General features: G+C 45.4%; 1 protein-coding gene across 2 annotated transcripts in view; it reads right to left on the minus strand.

Moving 5' to 3' along the window:
* DOCK5 (dedicator of cytokinesis 5) overlaps nt 1-20,533 on the minus strand; it is a 220,895-nt gene that overhangs the window by 109,599 nt on the left and 90,763 nt on the right. For both annotated transcript variants that reach the window (XM_042934539.1, XM_042934538.1), the window contains exons 6-10: nt 11,279-11,427; nt 7,817-7,952; nt 6,566-6,723; nt 5,326-5,407; nt 2,544-2,673 (exon numbers count right to left, since the gene is read on the minus strand). In XM_042934539.1, the coding sequence (XP_042790473.1) occupies nt 2,544-2,673; nt 5,326-5,407; nt 6,566-6,723; nt 7,817-7,952; nt 11,279-11,427 (655 nt within the window). The remainder of the gene's footprint in view (nt 1-2,543; nt 2,674-5,325; nt 5,408-6,565; nt 6,724-7,816; nt 7,953-11,278; nt 11,428-20,533) is intronic.

The raw sequence follows: 20,533 nt of genomic DNA on the forward strand, positions 1-20,533 counted from the left end.
TTCTATGAGACCCAGCGCTCAGTTCTGGAGAAATTTAAACCGGTGGATTACTTGTTGGTAAGCCTGCATTCCCAGGCACGGGGAACACAGATTGTCGTCGGGAGTGTCAACAGAATGAAGACCTGAGAAACTCATGACTTGAAGTGGTCACCTGTCTCTTGGCCTTGACGTGGTCGCACCTGGTTTCCATGTAAACAAAGGGAAGCCGAGGGCACCAGCAGCATAGAACAGAAGATCATATGGTGATTTGCTTCTTTGTGCACAAGAAGAGTAACTGATAAAGCACTGTTCTAAGCCTATTGTATATATTTTCTTATTTATGCAGATACTTTATGCCCCTCCTTTAAGAGATGAGGAAACCGAGCACAGGAAAGGTACGTAACTTGCCCTAGGTCGGAAGTCGTAAGTGGTAAAGCCAGGGTATGAACCCAACTGCGATTACTACCTGGCCAAATCACTTAAGCTAACAAAGCCTTGCTGCCCGGAGAACTGATGAGCGGACCACTCTACAGCTGCTCAAACCAGGCAGGACCCGCAGCCAAGAGGTGATCCCTTGGTTAATGGATTACAATCTGGCCATAAAGCGCACGCTCACAATCCACTCCCCAGATAACCTGTTTGGAGATTAAAAGAAGTACTGAGACACGAGACCTTTCTCATTTGAAAAATGAGGGATAAGGAAGGAAACGCCTTCTCAAAGCAACCTGGATGACAATGTGTTAGGCTTGGGAAGTAACAGTATTGGTGAAAGGCTGCGGTAAAAGCGGGCCATGCCATCAACTTGCTGTCAGTCCTTAACAGACCCCTGCAAACACTGTACAGAAAAACAAAATACTGAAAAATCTGTGTCTGGCACACCCCCTTCCAGAGGCAGTTCTTTGTCAAGGCCATCACATAGTTATCCCAAACCTCTTGGCATCGAGTCTCAGAGTAAATTACTACTGTTCTCGCCTTACATTTACGCGCATGCGTGCATACACACACACACACACACACGCACACGCACATGCACACGCACACACCCTGAAACAGAAAAGCAAGCACAAGCCTCAAGCTTGATTTTCAAATCTCTGTGGCCCATTTGGAACGACAATGACCTCGAACATGCCTTAAATCCTTAGTTCGGTAGATTGTCATCTAGATGGCTAAATAGTGCTAGGCCAGGGCTCCTTGCCTTTTCTCAGATTTCACTTTAACTCTCTATCAGGAGTAATGCTGTGCCCTCTTCACAGACCAGCAGACCCTGACAGCAGGTGCAGCGCAAGGCTGGTCAAGAGATGACGACATCCAGTCTCATGGGATACAGAGGCCGCCTCGTTATCCATAAACCCACCAGGTCAATCCTGGTGGCATTTTCTGGACATCTGTTCCAGGAGAATTACGGCATTTCATCGACAGCTTTCAAAACGTCTCAGGGAGCAAAACGTCCGCGTACGACCAGGAATGTATTTCCTTCATTTAACAAACTACAGAAGAAAACGCAGGGCCTCTTGGAAGGTTGCAGGGTTTGATTTAAGCCAAGGACCCTCTTTGAAAGCAGTCAGCAACACAATGTTGCCTTTGATGAGTGAGTCTCCCACACAGGCAAACCACTTTCCAGGGAGAGTTTTACTGGACCAAAATCAATACGTAGCCCACAGGCAGGGCAACACCGGGGGTCACAACTGAGGCTTTCCTAAGGTCCTACTGTGTGCAAGGCATGGTGCTGGGCACTGAAGAAGAAACAAAGGAGGCGGGGTCTAGGTCTAGGTCTAGGTGACCACACAGGACCCAAGAAAAGATAATTAGTAGCCGAGGGAGTGAATGCTATGTGTCCGATACTAACATTGACAACCAAATTCATCTTGCACGGTCCCTGGGGTTCCCCATCCTCCTATCTTTAACTGTGCGTGTGTGGTGGGGGTAAAATATGCATAACGTCATATCTGCTGTTTTAACTACTCTTCAAAGCCCAGTTTAGCGGCGGGAAGCACATTCACACTCGTGTGGTGATGACAACGCCGTCCATCTCCAGAGTTTTTTCATGTTCCCCACCTGAAACTCGGTCCCCAGTACACACCAACTCCCCCCCCATCTCCCCTCCCTCCCCCACAGCCCCTGGTAACCCCCATTCTATTTTATGTTTCTACGATTCTGACCTACTTCACATGAGTAGGATCATACAGTATTTCTCTTTTTGTGTGATGGGCTTATTTCACTTTATACGACATCCCTATGGTTCATCCATGTTGTAGCCTGGGTCAGAATTTCCTTCCTTTGCAAGGCTGAGCGCTATTCCACTCTATGTACGTACCACATTTTGTTTACCCATTTATCCATCCATGAGCGCTGGGGTTGCTTCCACCTTTTGGCTTATTGTGAATAATGTTGCTCTAAACCCATGTGTACAAATGTCTTGAGACCCTCCGCTTCCAATTCCTTCGGGTAGACACCCAGAAGCGGGATTCTTGGATCATAAGTGCTATGCTTAATTGTTGGAGGCCCTGCCGTGCCGTTTTTTCACAGTGGCTGCACCCTTTACAGGTCTCTGGGACTTTCTGTACCTGCTACTCCAAAAGGTCTTCGGAGCCCACAGGTATGCTTTTTGCCCTCCTTCAGCTCCATGTGGCCCACCCGGACAATCTGGCACACGAGGCTGATGCGGGGCCGGATGAGGTCTGTGCTACTGAGGTCCTAAAGGGGCAGAGACCAAGCAAGAGGAGATCAGGCGGCATCACCCGTCGTCACCTTTGTTTCTCTTTTCACTCTACAACAGAACACCATTCAGAGCCTATTTCCTAATCCTGGAAAAGGAGAACGAGCCTTCCCTTCTCCATACCCACTCAAGAACTACCAGGGCATCGGAGCCCGTATTCCAAAAAGGAAGGGATTTTTTTTTTTTTTTGATTTCTCAGTTCCTACTTCATATCGAGAAAAAAAAGATCACATTCAGTCTAAAGTCTCTAGTTTATCAATTTAAGCAGGGTGCTTAAAAATCAGGACACCTGTCATTGCTACTTTATATTCTGCCAGGACAGAGCTGAGCACAGGCTGCACTTCAGTGTCAGATGAAATGAAAGCTTGCGTGATGCTGACATTTACTGGGTATCTACACATGCCGGTGTTATTTCATTTCATCTTCCAAATAATCCTGCGAGGCAGCTATAACACAGAAATTTACATGTGCTGGTTTCTGTAATCATTCATCTGCTTTTTGAGAGGTATTCACGGAGAGCTTCTTGGTGTATGTTGATCAATGGAAGATGTGTGGATGTCTCTGTTTTTTTGCGGCTCGTGTTCTATACTTGTTTGTATTCTCAAGGATGGGTGAGTAAATCCGTGAATGAGCCCACATAGCTCATTCTCTTTAACATCAGAGATATTTTAATTGCAGCTCAAATTCTTTTCATGAAACAGCTGTCCAAGGCCTCTTTACTGAATCAAGAATTACTTTCTAAATAATCATTCCGAATCCATCCTCTGTAATTGAGTTAACTGAGGTCTCCAAAATAGGGATATATACCAATGATGGCATCAACCCTGAATTTCTATTCTAAGTTTTGTGAGGCTTCTGTTAATAGAAAGATAAAGACTCCAGGTGACTAGTTACATAAATTGGGGCACACTGCAATTATTTAATGATGTGCAATCCTTTGTAAAAGAAGTTTTGGAAGACGGTTTAATGATCAAGGACGTGGTCACCACATTTTATTTCACTGAAAAAGCTGGACATGAAATTTACATCCAAGAAGATCGTAATCGGGAGGGGTGTGGGAGAAACAGGATAAAATGCAGCTTTTCTAAAATGTCATTGATTAGAAGATGGACCAAAAGCTCAATAATTCCTTTTTTTTTCCTCGATGTTTTTTCAATGTACCCATTGACCGATAAATGCTTTTTGATTTTAGGGGAAAATCCACATATCTTAGAATTGAGGAAGGGAGGTTTCGGGAAGAGTTTAAGCTCTTCTTCCGTCTTTGATTACAAGACGGTAAAGATATAGGTGAGTCAGCTCACGAGCGGTCATCGCACCGTGCTCGTCGTGACAATGAGATGTTAACAGAAGGAATAAATACTAATAAGAAGGAATGAATGAATGAATGACTAGACTGTACTGGGTCCACTGCTCCTTCCTATTGCTTCCTTTGGCACTTTACCTTAGACTCTTATTTTCCCTGCCATAGAGTGGTAAGAGAACAGGGAGAAAACATATATGTGCATGGGCTTAAGGAAAGAAGGCAGGAAAGGAGAGCGTATCCCCTTTAGGCCTAATGGGAGCTGGAGAAGCCTGCCCACCAACACCTCTCAGAGCAGGTGGCAGCGGCTCCGGGGCATTTCAAGCACTGATGTCATAAAAAAGTGAGAGAACCCCAAGAAAGTTCTAACCCAGGAGAAAGAGTCACCATGTCTCAGCTCTATGACCCGATAAATTTTCTTGCTCTTGACCCAGAGAGAGCACCGCTCCTCCTACCTTGGAGAAGAGGAGAAATACAGGGGAAAGGCCATTGAAAGAGGAACAAACCAAAAAATAGAGATTGCGCCTTTGCTGGAGCTGTAACCCCGGTCTGCAAAGCTCTTCATCAGTATTGCTCACTCTCGTCGACTTCATGTTCTTGCTCAAATGGCCCCTTTTCAGGAAGGTCTGCCCTGGCCCGCCTATTTAAAAAGGATCACTTCCCCAGGCCCAAAGCTCCCAACAACCCCCCCCCCCCCGAAAAATACTTATGACCCCTAACATTCTATACAACTTACTCATGTGCTTGCTCACTGTTTCTTACTGTCTTCCCCTTTTGGACAAAAGCTCCTTGAGGCCAGAGATGCTTTTTCTTTTTTTTCTTTTTCTAAAGTGTATTTATTTTTGAGAGAGAGAGAGAGAGAGAGAGAGAGCAAGCGAGCACAGGCAGGGAGGGACAGAGGGGAGAGGGAGAGAGACGGGGGGGGGGGAGAGGGAGGGAGAGAGAGAGAGAGAGAGAGATAGAGAGAGAGAGAATCTCAAGAAGGCTCTACTCCACGCAGAGCCTGACACAGAGTTGGATCTCACAACCGCAAGATCACAACCTGAGATGAAATCAAGAGTCGGAAGCTTAATTGACTGAGCCACCCAGGCGCCCCAGGGATGTTTTTTCTGATGTGTTTACTGCTATATGTCCAGTGGCCAGATCAGTGCCTGGCATCTAATAGGTGCTCGATAAATATCTCCGAAATAAATGAGCGGTTATTCCTGCTAGGGGGATCATGATGATTTTTCTTGCCTTCTTTTCATTTCTGATGTTTTCCATATACTTACCATGTGCATCTGCTAACATCGTAAGCACAGAAAATTATTAAACTTAAGGTCGCACTTACAGTAAAAACTGCTTGAAGGTTATTAAGCTTCTCTATTTCCTTGGGCATCCCATTACTGCCCCAACGAATTAGGTAATTCTCACTGGGGAAGGAAAAAAAAATATCCTTAACGAAGAGCTAACTGGGGATGGGGCTACCCTCGGTATAGACTTAACAGGGTGAAAGGAAGGCCCAAACAAGCTCTGTTGAATTTATCGGGCAAGTGTGAAAATAGCGCACAGGTGGCCACTCCCTGGTCCCCTGGCTTTGGACAAGGGCGGGTGCCACAGCCCAGCGCTCAGAGGCACACCCAGGGTGGACCCGAGACAGACGCTGCTCAGGACGGGCACAGACAGACAGCACGTTCTCCCAGACGCTGTCTGGGGTCTTTCTTCCAACTCAAATTCTTCGTATGACGGTTTCCGCTTTGCGGAATCAGGAATATAATTTCAAAATAATCATTCCCGATCCATCCCCTGGAACTCACGCCACCCCACTCAGATAAAATTTCTACTGCAGAAATGAACGACTTGTCAGTAACTACTTTTAACCATCTAGTCAAAAACTAAATCGGTTTTCTTAGCCGCTCAGCCAAGTAGCGGTGTGACTGTAGGGTCAAACAAAGCCTATTATTCTCTACAGTCTTTTTAAAAAGCGCTTTTTTTTTTCTTTAAACAGACTTCATTTTTTAGAGGAGCTTTAGGTTGACAACGAAGTTGAATGGAAGGCACAGAGTTCCCATATAGCCCTGCCCCCACCCATGCACAGCCTCGCCCACTATCAGCATCCCCCAGCACAGTGGCACATCGGTCACAATTGATGGACCGATACCGATAGGTCATTACCACGCAGAGTCCCTAGTTTACCTTAGGGTTCACTCTTGGTGCTGTGCGTTCTACGGATTTGGACACATGTATGATAACACGCATTCACCATTACAGTGTCATGTGAAATAGTTTCACTGCCCTAAAATCCTCTGTGCTCTGCCGATGCATTCCTCCCTTATCCTGTCCCTGTCTCCATGTTCTGATGAGTTTCCTGTGATTCTCAGGAACACACACACTCGGCACACACACTGTGCCAGCAGCCATACGGAAAGGCTCAGGAGCCCAAAGGATGTTACTTTCTATCACCTAGAGACCCTCCCTTCTTCTCTATCTCCCCCTCCCAAACCTAGCAAAGAGCTCCTTCCTTAGGTGGGTGGCACGTAAGAGTGGGTCTTTTTGCAAGGTCAACCGCAGATGACCTGGGACTCGGCTACCTGATGAAGGTGGACTGGTCCGGGTCATAGAGGGCCATGAACAACTCGGCGTCCTCCCCAATGTTGCAGACGAAGTTCTTGAAGTTCACGTAGAGGCCGTAGGTATGGACAGCACTGAAGACAGACTGGCCCCGCAAGTCTAGGTTCTGAAGAACCGACTGGACACGGAGGGAAAGAGAGAAAAGCATCTTGGTTTCAGCAAATGACAAACAATGGCAAAGACACGGGCTGACAAATGCAGGACGAATACAATTACCCCCCGGGGGAGAAGCACTGACGGAGAAGAAAGCGTGTGCACGTGGCTAAACGGTCGAGTGAGCAAAGCACCATCACTATTCTTTGAATGATCAAGACTGTCCTGTCGGGGGCCTTAAGCCCACCCCATTCATTAAGTGCCGTCTAAAGACGATTTGTGGCTTGGAAGCTTCAAGAACTTCTCATCTCTCAAATGGCGGCTGAACGAACCTCACAGGCACAAAAATCATGATTCATTATCCCTCTTTTTGGGAAGAGCTCTCATTGCAAACAAGAGATTCCTCTGGAAAGGCTTCACCCTCAGGCTTGGTGAGCCACTGGAGCCAGGAACACAATTAAATATTATGACAACTGTGCTAAGTCAGGAGACAAAACTACCAACCAAGTAAAGAGAAGCCTTCCCTCCACAGAACAGAAAGACTGGAAGAATATATATCAAAATATCAATATGGTTGGGTCTGTGCCGTCATACTATGAGGGATTTTTTTTTTTTCTTGTTCTCTTTCTCTGTACCTTTCCAATTTGTGTTTAAGGTCCAATTGTTACTTTCAAACGCTTTCTTTTTGAACATGATTTTATTTAGTTTGGGAATTGTATTATATACACCAAGTACGAAAGGTTACGTGGTACAAAGGCTCCCTCCCACCCAGTTCTCCTTCCTAGAGGCAACCATTAATTATCAACTTCTTGTCTATCGTTTCAGAGTCAGTCAATGCATGTGCAAACGCTGTGGTATGTGTATCCCTTTTTGAAACACAAAGATTAGTATATTATACACCTTGTTCTCCATCTTGCTCTTTGTCTGTTAATGTAGATCTTTGTGATCTTTCCATATCAGAAGGTATACCCCGGACTCATTCTTTTTGTCCTCTTTTGCTTTTCAAACGCGGCAATGGATGAGTTTCTAAACGTTTCTACCTCTTGTTGTCAATGACTCCCTTTCATCAAAAACAAAAGCAAAAATGAAACCTCATCTGCACGTTGGAGGAAGTGTACCTTTTCTTCTTGGATCTTTTCCTCGATCCTTTTTGAGGCCACTTCATGGGCCCTGAAGAGGGCAATGGTGCTGGTTTCATCTGGGTCCAAGATGTTCCCGTTGTCATCTCTCACCACCAGATCTAATCCCAGCATTCTAGAAAGAAAGGAGTGATCAGTGGGTTCTCCTCATTTAGAACAGACTCGTTCCTGAAGAGCCCAGGAAAGAACCCAGAGGATTGATAGTTAGAAAGTTTGGGTGGTACCAAGTCAAGAACTGCTCCCTTGGCTTTTCGCCCTTCAATTTCTGCCTCCTCTCCACATAACAAGAGATAGAACGCTTATGGTAATGTCGACCAAACTCATAGAATGATATGCAAAGTAATCTGTTCCACGGAACCTCAAAAGGAAAAGCAACAGTGGCACTGATTTTGACCAGATCCCTCTGACCAATGTCTCTTTCCCTAATCTCCTATTGTTTGGCACAGGAACAATGATGGACCGATGCACAAATATCTGGGGGCTTTGCCGGATTTCCCTAAAAGTTTAGTGTTGAGGGGCGCCTGGGGGGGCTCCGTCGGTTAAGCATCCGACTTCAGCTCAGGCCATGATCTCCCAGTTCGTGGGTTTGAGCCCTGCATAGGGCTTTGTGCTGGCTGTTCAGAGCCTGGAGTCTGCTTCCAATTGTGTCTCCTCCTCCCTCTCTGCCCCTCCCCCGCTCAAGCTCTGTCGCTCTCTCTCTCTTAAAAATAAAACATTAAAAAAAAAAAAAAGTTCAGTGTTGAGGACAATCCTTAATTCAAGACTTGTCTTGGGGTGCCTGGGTGGCTCAGTCGGGTTAAATGTCCGACTTTGGCTCAGGTCATCATCTCACAGTTCACGAGTTCAAGCCTCACTCACATCGGGCTCTGTGCTGACAGCTCAGAGCCTGGATCCTGCTTCACATAACCTATCTCTGAGCACGGGCTCCGACGTCACTTAGATCAGGATTGGAGTCTCAGCTTTAACAGATGACTCCAGGTAACTTACTTTTGTGAAGCCCTGCCTTCCTCATCTGTAAATACTGCCCACCCTTCAGTATCGTTGGGGAGAATTTAATGAGATAACATGGAAAGCACATAACACGGTATGTCTAGTTACATACCAGATACACTTCTGGCAAACTCTGGCGCACTTCTGGCAAACAGCAACGCTTCTACAGCAATTGCCACAAAAACACGCCTGGCTATGTTAAGTTGTAGCTCTGCGTGTTATACAGGCAACGTTAAGAGCTGTGCGGTCTGCGCACGGCACAATCCCTACCAAGGCTCTTATGCCCGATGGGCACACAGGAGTAGGAAACATTTTGCTCAGCTCCAAGACGCTGGGGACTGTGGTGGAAACAAGATCCTGCTTTCCGAATGCCCGGCGAACATTCCAGGCACCAGCAATTTGGGAGAAGGGATGTTCAAAGAGCAAGAGAGCTGAGGGATCACTGTGAGATGTGCCAAGTGTTTGGGAAGAAAGCAAACATGTCTAATTACCCTCCTCCCTGTTTTACAGCATCTCCATCAACTGATTGAATCTGGCAGGTTCCTTTCCACGGCAGCCAGACCCACAGGCCACCCAGATGCATGAGCCATGGGTCTTGGTAGCTGCTCAGAGACTGAGCACTGAGGCACTGACGAAACGGCTTGATCTCTTGAACTGCTACTCAAGGCTGGAATGGGAAGGCAGGCGTGTTCAACTGTTTGTGGGACATTAACATTCTACGCTGATGATCAGAGTCCTCTAGGCCCAAGTCACACAAGACTCAAAAATACAGAGGCAGCAGAGGCGCAAGGAGGGACCCGACTTATCCCACCATAGCTGTTTTTGAAAAAATGCCCCCAGCACATGACTAGCAATACAACCCCTGTGGTTACAGTCCTGCGAATGGACAAGTGACGAGACAGCAGTGCGTTCTTAACCCTAAGAAGGGAGCTTTAGGGGCGCCTGGGTGGCTTGGTCGGTTAAGCATCCGACTTCGGCTCAGGTCATGATCTCACGGTCCGTGAGTTCGAGCCCCGCGTCGGGCTCTGTGCTGACAGCTCAGAGCCTGGAGCCTGTTTCGGATTCTGTGTCTCCCTCTCTCTCTCTGCCCCTCCCCTGTTCATGCTCTGTCTCTCTCTGTCTCAAAAATAAATAAACGTTAAAAAAAAAAATTAAAAAAAAAAAAAAAAGAAGAAGGGAGCTTTAAACATGGAATTGTGGGGCGCCTGGGTGGCTCAGTCGGCTAAGTGTCCGACTTCAGCTCAGGTCATGATCTCGCCGTCCGTGAGTTCGAGCCCCGTGTCGGGCTCTGTGCTGACCGCTCAGAGCCTGGAGCCTGTTTCGGATTCTGTGTCTCCCTCTCTCTCTGACCCTCCCCCGTTCATGCTCTGTCTCTCTCTGTCTCAAAAATAAATAAACATTAAAAAAAAATTTTTAAAACATGGAATCGTGTGTTTGGGGCTCAAATTTAGCCTTTCCCACTTATGACCCATGTAACTTGGAAGTAAATCACTTAAGCTCACTTGGTCTATTTTTTTTTTTTTTTTTAACCATAAAATGGGCTAGAATCAAGTAATACATGTGAAGAGTACACAGGAGATTTCAAATAATGATTGAACCTGAATCCTGTATGCTTTGTTGACCCCAGCTATTTCTGAATACAGTTGTCTGAGCCTATAACAGTTAAGTAAATAGGATAATGAGCTGTATTTTAACAGGTCTCAGAAGTAGATCCAAGAGTCCTGAGGTTGGAGAAGTAGGGTAATAGGGGAGGGGAGAAAAATCATGTATGCACAAACTGAAGAAATGTAGAAAATGAAAAGAGATCATCAACGAAACTAATGAAGGAACCACCCCTGTCTTGTAAAAGGAGCTGGTCAGGAGAACGAACCCCAGACCACATAAACTCATGAATTGGCGGCTTTCTCACTTTCTTAAGGTCAGTAATGTCTGGAAACTATGTATCTGCCTGAGCTAATCGGAAGATTAATGAAGTGATAAACTCTTTGGAGGTTACTGGAGACCTAATCAACAGGCTAAAAATATGGTTTACTCTTCTTGTAAATTTGGTTTTCATACACTGCAAACAACAGTCCCAGTTAGGGAGCATGGGGAGAAAGAAAATGAGTCTGATGCGGATTTAAAATCCACTGTTCGAATAAAAATTGATACGGTCCCAGGCCTCAGAAAATGTGACTTCCGATGTGCTGTCTCTTTCCGTCTGTTTGGCAGGGAAGTCTCCTCTTCCCTGATCATCTGTCATCTCCCTGACACACATCCAAGCGCAGGGTCTGGCCTAAGAAGGGACTGCCAAATTTTTCCAACAAAATTAAATGCCTTCCAACGCGAAAAAGAGGGCAGGAAGCATTATTCTTCGACAACTCCAAGATCAAAAGCTGATGGCAAGGTATGGCCTTAGCATGAATGTGCCCATCTCTTTCCAAGTCCTCAGCGAACTCATCCCTCGTTTACCTGTTCCCGTGATCAATTTTGGCTGTGACCTTCTTCTTGAGCTCTGCCAGTTCATCCTTGGGGAGCGTTCCAGACAGGATCTGGGACCGCCACTCAATCAGGCTATAGGTCATCTGCTGCAGCTGGCGGAAAAGTGTGACCTTGTTGTTCTAGGATGGGAAAGTGAGGTGGAGGAAAGAACAAAAATACGAAGGTGTGATGGAGGATGGAAATATCTCTTGACTCGGCTCTGACTTTATAAGGTGTTACTGAAGCCATTCGTTTTGCCATGAAGTTGTGAACTTCAAAGGGATCTTTTAAAAATAGGGATGGCTTTGCTCTAGGCCACGCCCACTCCCTACCCTATTTCAACTTTCGAATCAGAGAAGCCAGTGTAGAATGGATGACTATTCTTAACGCATAAGTATATCAAATCATCCATGTACCCTAAGTTCAGCCATGTCCCACCTCTGTTTTCAACCCTCCAGGGATTTCTTCTGTCTTCCAGACACAGCAATCACACTGTAAACTCCTTCCTATCTTGGGTCCTGCCCACATTCCCAGCTACATTTCGCACCAATCTCTACCTCAAAAATCTACACTCCTCCCATTAAAAGCTATGCCCATTTCTCTGGAGTGCTCCAGACCCTCTCAATATGGTACTTCCCCTACCTGGAACCCCTTTTCCCTCTTCCCCCTCAAACTTCCCCCCGCATTTCACACCTCCTCACAAGCTATGAGCTCCGTCAATTGCTAATTCTTACTTCTTTGGCCTCAACTTAGAAGTCTCTTGCTTGAAACCCTAACTGTGGGCTGGCTATCCCTACCATTGCTCCTGGGATTGACTCTCATCACGTCACTCAGAACCTGGACCATCCTGGCCCATTTGACTCTCTTCGTAAGACAGTCAGCTTCTACAGGACGAGGAGCTTGTTCATTTTTTATCCCTAGGAGCTGGTGTAGGGTGGGCGTTCTATAAAATGTGCCACATAAGTAAATTATGGATGGAGAAAGAACTGTTATATCAGAGATAAAGGATAATGGAAAGTAAAATGGAAAATATTATTTAAAGTTCCCATAAAACTGTTAGACCATCCCCAAAATTGTTAGACCTACAATAATTAAACCGTTATTCTGGGCTTTGGTAAGAACTTCTATACCCGAACCAAACGAACTTATGACTAACTAATTATATGTACCTCTATCATTTTAAGAGGCAAGTATCTGATGTCCAAGCCATTAAGACCTTGATTTTATCTAAATGATTAATATATGATTATATATGTAAATAATATATATCAATTATTTATACAATATTATTTACATGAATAATGAACATATAATATTTATATACACACGAGATAATTTTAAATTATGAAAAGTGCCAGAAGAAAAATGGTTGAAATATGATAGGGTGTACATGGGAGAAGGAAGACATTTGAGATACAGTCATCAAACAAAACCGTTCTGTGGATCGCTTTTCAAATGTTTATTTAAAATAAAAACTTGCACAATTTCAATCACCCCATAAATACTACGAAATCACTTCTTTTTTATTTACAGGTGAAAAGTCATGATATATTTATGTAACTATACATTTTTAAATTATAGGAACTATTTTTATCTGTTGTAAAGACAACGCAACTCCCCCCCCCCGCCCCCCCCCCCACACACACACACATACACAAAGAAAATTGTCAATGGCTATACGGCATGTTCTTTTGTGATGTTCTTCTACAACAATCCCTGGGGCAGATTCCTGGGCAAGTTATCAAGTACAATCAAGATACTTAAAACACCCAAGGTACTCCCGAACAAAGAGCAAACGCAGAGCGAAGAGCCCTCGGTGCAGAAGTTGGGCCAGGACAGGAGGAGACAGCAGTGAGATTAGCAGAGTGTGATAAAAGCCCTAAAAGAAGTTCAATGTCCTGTGAGAACACCAAGGAGAGACTCGAAGAACTGGCTTATATGCTCCATTAACACTATGGATCCAAAAAATACACAACACGAAACCTACTTAACATTTTGCAATTAGCTACATCTCATGCTTTTGGCATTTTCTGAATTGCCTTTCTCATCAGTCAGTCTTTGGAAAAGCATAAAGATGAGACTTTAAAAAGCTTCATTTTTAATAAGCAAAGGTAAAAACCCTGGTTTTATTCCCCACGTAATTCTATATAAAATATTGCCATCCCGTTGTCTTTCAACTTCACAAAAGGAGAAATTGAGGCTGTAAAATTTTGCCTTTCAAAGCTGCTGGGCAAGAAAGGGATCCTTTTATTCTTTTTTTCTTTCTTGCAACCTATTTGTCTACTCTTACTTAGCTGTTTTGGTGGGTTTTTAAAAATTCTAACGAAGATATTATTTCTCGTATTATGATAAAAAATAAAGGGCTCAGACTCAGGGGATCCCTTCTGAGAGACAGTGCTTTATGGCACATGCTCACAAGTTCTTGGTCTCAATGATATCAGACACTATCCGGGGCGATTTAATTATTGCCTGTCCATATCAGCCTTCTTTGCCAAGTCCCCCCCCCCCCCCAAAAAAAAAAGAAGGATGAAGACAGCCATTCTTCTGTGATTCACTGTACCCAATTAATTCTGAATAGACAAGCTGGAACACACCAAAGGAAGCCACTTCCCCATTTACTTTACGGACGTGAATTTCCTCGCCACATTTCTGAAATTGTTCGAAGTTGGATGCTCTGGGCAACAGCTGGACCCTGACACTTTACGGGTTCCTGGGGAAGCCCATGAGGCCAAGTGAGGAGAAAACCGAACCCTCAGCACAGAGCCGGACGTGGGGCTCGAATTCGTGAGGCGTGAGATCATGACCTGAGCTGAAGTCGGACGATTAAGTGAGCCACCCAGGCACCCCAGCCTTTTTTTGCACTAGCCGCCGCTGTCACATAATTTAAGAGAGCAGGGAATTTATTTAACAATCTCTCTGATCCTCTCTGCAAAAATCAGCACAATCCTGGGACAGGGGTGACTCAAGAAGGAATTTTGACAGCTCAGATGTAAAATAACACTCTGATTCCAATTTCAGGTACAGCTGCGTGAAATAGAGAACTCGAAATAGTCTCCGACCAGACAATATAGGCATTCCTGCCCTTGCTTAGAAGTTCTCCCTCTTTTTCGCGTGGAGATCTCGAAGGTCTCACTTTTTACATTTCTATTATGAATGGTTTTCTCGCGCATGCTCTTTCTCTCTCTCTCTCTCTAAGAATTTCTAGAGATAAAAACAAAGTCGCAAGAAAAAACAGCTTTGCCTTCAATAGTGGCAGGGATAGAGAAGCCCCCCATTGACTATTTTAGAAATCCTAGGGGCCACTGAGACAATGACGCCACCTCCCTGGGTATCAGAAAACCTGGCTTCTAGTCACTTTCCCAAAGAATGCAGAAGACAAAGACTTTTCTCTGGTCCTCCACCTCTCCATCGGCAAAGGAATAGTTCCTCTGTCCACCAACCTTTCCCCCCTTCTGTGCCGATTTTGATTCCGAGGCCGAAGCGCTGGACAGAAAGTATGGGGACTTGGTCACGACTTCTAATTCTGTCACTGGCTCGCGAAATGACTTTGGGCAAATCACTCCCTCTGAGATACACGCCCATCTGTAAAACAAAGGGACTGGGTCTGGGATCCATTCCCGGGGATGAGCGTCTGTGAGTCTGTGAGTCTACGCCGAGATGTTAAACTTAATTACTCTTCTAAGCAACTTCCTGATTGACGGTATCCGACTCTGACCATCTCACTCCTGATGGGCTCACAGGCTCTATCGAATTCCACCCGGGTAGATCTCTCTGCCGTGACTCTCCTGGCTTTGCCCAGTGTCTATAACTCCTGGGGTCTGGAGTGGCGTCTTGGCTCCTGGGCGTCCTCATGCTGCACGGACTCTGCTCTCTGGGCGAATGGGAACCCACAGGGCCCCGGATACTCTTTCTCTCCATGCTAGTGAGGCCTCTTCTCTTTCCCAGAAAAAGGCTCTGCCTGACTAGCAAAGGCTTCATTTTTCAAGACCAGGTTCCGGCAAGGCAATTTTGTGCCGCAGGACGTAGCGCGAGAAATCCTGAAAGGCAGGCGACCCAGACAGAGTAAAACAAACCCAGGAAAACACCCAAAGCTCACCCCCTGCCCGGCCCCAGTCACTGCCACGTCCCATCTTGTCTCCCACGAGAGCCACGCCCCCGCAGGGCTTGCAGATGAAATGTCCTGAAAACGAGACACAGTTTTCTATGGGAATTTTCTGTCCTTGGTAATAAGCAATCAGACGCTGGCTTCCAACCATGGGACCAAGCTTAATTACACTTCAGAGCATGTGCCCCGGCAGCCAGTAATAACCACCAGTTCAGAAAGATTAGACTTGAGTAGCTTTAATCTTCGTGGATATGCAACGATGGGAAGAAAGGCGATCCATTGTGTCTGGCAAGTTCCCCGCGCCCACCTCAGCTCTGGGCACTTGCTCCGCTCCAGATTTTTACAGAACTACATACAGACCAGCTCAAGGTTTTATCGTACTGGCGAATTTTAAATGAGAGATCAGTCCCTTCTACGAACTACATTTTAGCAATTATGTTCACGTGATTCTACATCACGCACTAACCACCTTCTACCCACCACCAGGCTTGTCTCCTATTTCTTTTCTGAAGGGTTAGGTTCAGCCTCCCAAAATTATATGGGCCAATCAGGCCGGCTGACCAACACTCACTGAACCATTTCTCCAACCGGAAGCTGGGGAGCAGCACATAGCTAAATCTCGGGAGGGGAGAAGTTCTAGAGTATGTTCACCATCACTAAATATCTCAGCATTTCCAGGACAGTACCTCTTTCAAAAATTTCCATCCATCTGTCCCCACAAATACATCCTAAGCTGTCAGTTTTCAAGTCCTGATTATTGGTTGAGAAAATGGATTAGAACGTGGGGTGTAGATCCACACGGATTCAAGAAGTGTTGCTGGGTTGTTACTGAAAAAGGGACACCTGGGTATTACCATAGTCCCGTGATGTTTAAATCAATGCACAGGCGTCCGCCCTTGCGGCTGGAGGAACTCGAGTGGAAGATGTGTTGCTAGAAAGGAAAGAAGTTCAGCTCACTGGATGTACTTTCCCAGGCTGGGGAGAACGAATGATCCTGAGATGCAGCAGAGAAGAATGGACAGAATACGTGTGAAACCACTGGCCGAGGGTGTTTAAATTCTCACCCTCGGTGAGGTCAGCCGGCCTGATTGGCCCATATAATTTTGGGAGGCTGAACCTAACCCTTCAGAAAAGAAACAGGAGACAAGGGAGCTAGAAGGGCGCCCACTCATCAGCCCCAAGTTGGAGAGCACCCTGAAACGACTTGGGGGCAGAAGTCCACAGAAGCAGTGCTGTAAGGGGATAGTTGGGGGCCGCCACATTTTGATGACAAAGTGCCAGGCAGTGTCCTGGGAGTTTTATACAGATTATCCTACGGAATCCTTACAGCAAGCGTGCAAGGGGTATGTAATATGCAATTACCATTTTAGGTAAGAGAAATAAAACCTAGGGGTCAAAGGACTTGTCTCAGCCTGCAGAATCAGCTTACTGGCATACCCTGGACCCAAATCCCTGCCTTCAGGATCTGAGTTCTTTCTGTTTCAGTTTGTTTGTTTGCGGTAACAATTACTGGGTTTGCTGTTTTTTGTTTTTGTTTTTGTTTTTTTTCCTGAATATAAAAGTACATACCAAGTAAGGGTGCAAACCAGAACGTAAGAACTGGTCACCTATGTGACCCCAGCGTCCACCATCTTGCCATTTCACGAGGCGACCACCTCCTCATTCACAATGTTTCCCCCTCTCCTGACTCACCATTGAAAACACACCCACTAGACAGGCTCCAGGGGAGAAACAGCGGCGTAGACAAAGCCAGAAACTGTGGGGAATTGGCACTCTGCATTTGGCACGCTTCCCTTTTCATTTCTGGAGTGATCCATGCCTCCCAGACTTGAGTCTACACGAAAGAGGCTCACTATCTGCCGTGAGGAACAGCCTGGTTACTGAGTGCTCAAGGCCGCTCGGCCTAAGATGATAACACAAGGCAAAGGAAGTGGCCTTGGATGGAGAGGGGGCTCAGGGGGCACACACAAGGGAGCTTCAGAGACTCTCAGTTGGGTCAGAGGGATGCCAAGTCAAGGCTGCCCAGAGGGAGGACGTCCAGAGAGGCTACTATTTCAAGCTAGGACAGCAGCAAGAATGATAATCTGCAAAGTCCCGGATGTTCAGTCTGCCCCATGATTTCACAGCTGCCATGTCTTTTCCTGCCCTCACAACTCCATGGAGTCAGCAAGGCAGATTTTACGTCACTTTCACAGAGGGGCAGAATCCAGATGACGCTTGGAGACATCAAGTGACTCGCCTAAGAGCCAGGCAGGGCAGGGCCAAGCTTCCCGATTTCTAGCCCAGGGTTTGTCTCCCACAGCCTGCTTTCTCCCCAAAGCATAAAACCGCCGTCACCAGGAAAGACAATTAAATGGGAAAGACTGGTGCTAATATTAACAAAGAGAAAAAGAAGGCACATGTGGGTTGTCATCGTTTTTTTCTCTGTGCTTTGGACGAGTGGGTTCCCCTCTCTTCAATGAAACCTTTAAAACATATTTATGGTTATATTTCACAAGGGTACAGTGTGACTGCTAAAAATAAATCACAGCTATCCAAATGTCTTCCCTGTCTGGAATAATTACCTGTGTCTACACGGCTGGGCTTATACTGGTTACTGGATGGCACCTTCCCCTCATACAAGACTCTGGATCTACTCCATAAATTTCTCATGAGCACAGACTGAGAAGGAGAGAACCAGTAAATGTGCTGTAGAGAAATATGGATGTTGTAAGACTCCCCAAGTATCTTTACAGATATCAAACAGAACACCCGGTCTCAAAGTCTGAAGGAGGAAATGCACAAGAAAAGTATAAGTATTGATGCGGATTAGTAAAATCCATATTTATCTTTACACAAATTGAAAGACTTTACAGAATCGGAAAAATCAAAAACACTCATAAAACTATGGGTGGGGTGGGGTGGGGAGGGGTGAAAACTACGGATTTGGGGTCCTTTTACTGTTTTCCCAGTAAAGCGTAATATTTGAGGTTTGGTACTTTGACGCACAAATTTTTAAGAAAGGAATTCAGAAATTCTGCCTGAAGCGAACTGTCAATATTTTAGGAAGGAACAGGAAGAAAAGAAAGTCATGATTAATAATGAACCCATTTTAAGTGGCTTATTTTCTTTTAACTTTTTTTTTTTTAAGTTTATTTATCTTGAGAGAGAGAGAGAGAGAGAGAGAAAGAGAAAAGGAGAGAGAATTCCAAGCAGGCCCCACACTGTCAATGCAGAGCCCGATGTAGGGCTCGAACTCACTGACCGTGAGATCATAACCTGAGCTGAAAGCAAGGGTCAGATGCTTAGCCGACTGAGCTACCCAGGCACCCCTAAGTGGATTATATTTTAATGAACAAGCAAATATCAAAAGCAGAAGCAGATTGCTGAACCCTATCAATTGATTAAGATTCCCACAATGAATGTGTTTTAGTCACCTATAGCAGCTATAAGACATTTTTAAATATTCACAATTAGCAAAATGATTACCTTATTAGCTGTCAACATTAAGAGAGGAAAAGTTAATATTGTCCTCTGAGAGAAGACAGAAGTTATTTTCTTTGCCTGCCTTCCTTCCTTCCCTCCCTCCTTCCTTCTCTTTTCTTTCTCTCGTTCTTTCTCCTCTCTCTCTCTCTTTCTTTCTGCTATTAAATAGTGAAACGCCCTCATAGGAAATCTTCGCCCTGGGCTTACCACCATTCAAGCAGTACGGGTTTCTGGAAGCCCAAGTACACGAATCAGACTTCTTCCTCCCTAGTTCCCTTATTTCTCATTTCTACCAACAATCAACATGGTAAATTCACCCGTAAACATGTGGAAGACACAGATAATGAAGTGAGCACAAGCGTTGTGTCTCAACAAGAAAGTCGACCTCGTCCATGTTCTCCACTCTCTGACATTACGACGTTAAAGCTCTCATTTCCCAGTACTAATTATCCGATACGTGTCACCACTCACCAATTTCCAGAAAGAATGCATTAAGGAAGTAACCCGTGTATATGCAATCCTCATCTATCAAACTTGTTGCGCATCCAACACTAACTGATCAATTAACCAGAACCAGAGAGTGCTTTCAACAGACGTATCGAATGATTGATGTCGGCCAATGGGCTTAAAAAAGGGCAGGTCTGTCCTCCCGGAGTTCCTGATTTAAGAACCTACAGGTAGCTCACCCCTCAATTACACATAAAGAGATCAAAAGATCACTGGCATTACAATGCCGTATGCCCTAAGGGCCGGATGATGGCCTCAGTAAGTGCTCCAGCGGTCCAAAAGGAAACATTATGGATTGGTGTGGTTAGAAGCCACACGATAAGGAAGAACGAACTTGAACTAGGCCTTGAAAGATGGGCAGGCAGAGAAAAATCCTGTGCTTGTCCACAGAAGGGGTTGGTGATTTCTGCTGCTGTGATCCATCATGGGTAACACCAGCCCAGGATGGAAATGGAATCATACATTAACTCTTAGAAGTTACGCTAGAATGAGCTTCTGATTACTGTTTTTAATATTAAGGGTCTAGAGGGAGGTGTTCTCCATCAGTTATTAAGATTGGCTTTTGAGAGTTCAAATGAAGAGTCAACACATGACTGAACAAAACCCTAAATAAACAAAGTCACATAAAGGAAAGAGAATGGCTTCCAGGACATCAGGTCCAGTCTCCTTCCTCACTGCACTCATTCATGCATCGAATGAGAGAATAAGCTTTCACCATGAGAATGCCCGGTCAGCCGGGAAAGATACTAATGGAGGCAGGACCTAGTGATGCTCACTTACCTCCGGGTCTCCAAGAAAGAGGGAACGTCAGAAAAGGATATTTGTGCATTCCAATGTCAAGGAAAGAGCATCCTGGTGTGGGACACAGATGCAAACTTGCTGCCCGGGGACTTTGAGCATTCCTGGCCTCTTGCAAGACAGCTGCCCCCGGGTGTTCTCAGCCCGATAATATTAAAGGTCACATCTACCTCGTCCTGATTGCAAACCTACACACAACTTGTGATTATGGTTTATCGTGGAGACGATGGGCTGGTTCCTGTGTAATTTCCCATTGAACTAGTGTATCTTACTAGCACTATGAGGTCAAACCACTGTCGAGAGAAATAGTCCTTCGAGTTGGCCTCAAAGAGAAGACTTAAGACCGTGACTTAATACCACTTAACTTGCGG

This window comes from Panthera leo, chromosome B1 (assembly GCF_018350215.1).
Source record: "Panthera leo isolate Ple1 chromosome B1, P.leo_Ple1_pat1.1, whole genome shotgun sequence".
Lineage (NCBI taxonomy): Eukaryota > Metazoa > Chordata > Mammalia > Carnivora > Felidae > Panthera > Panthera leo.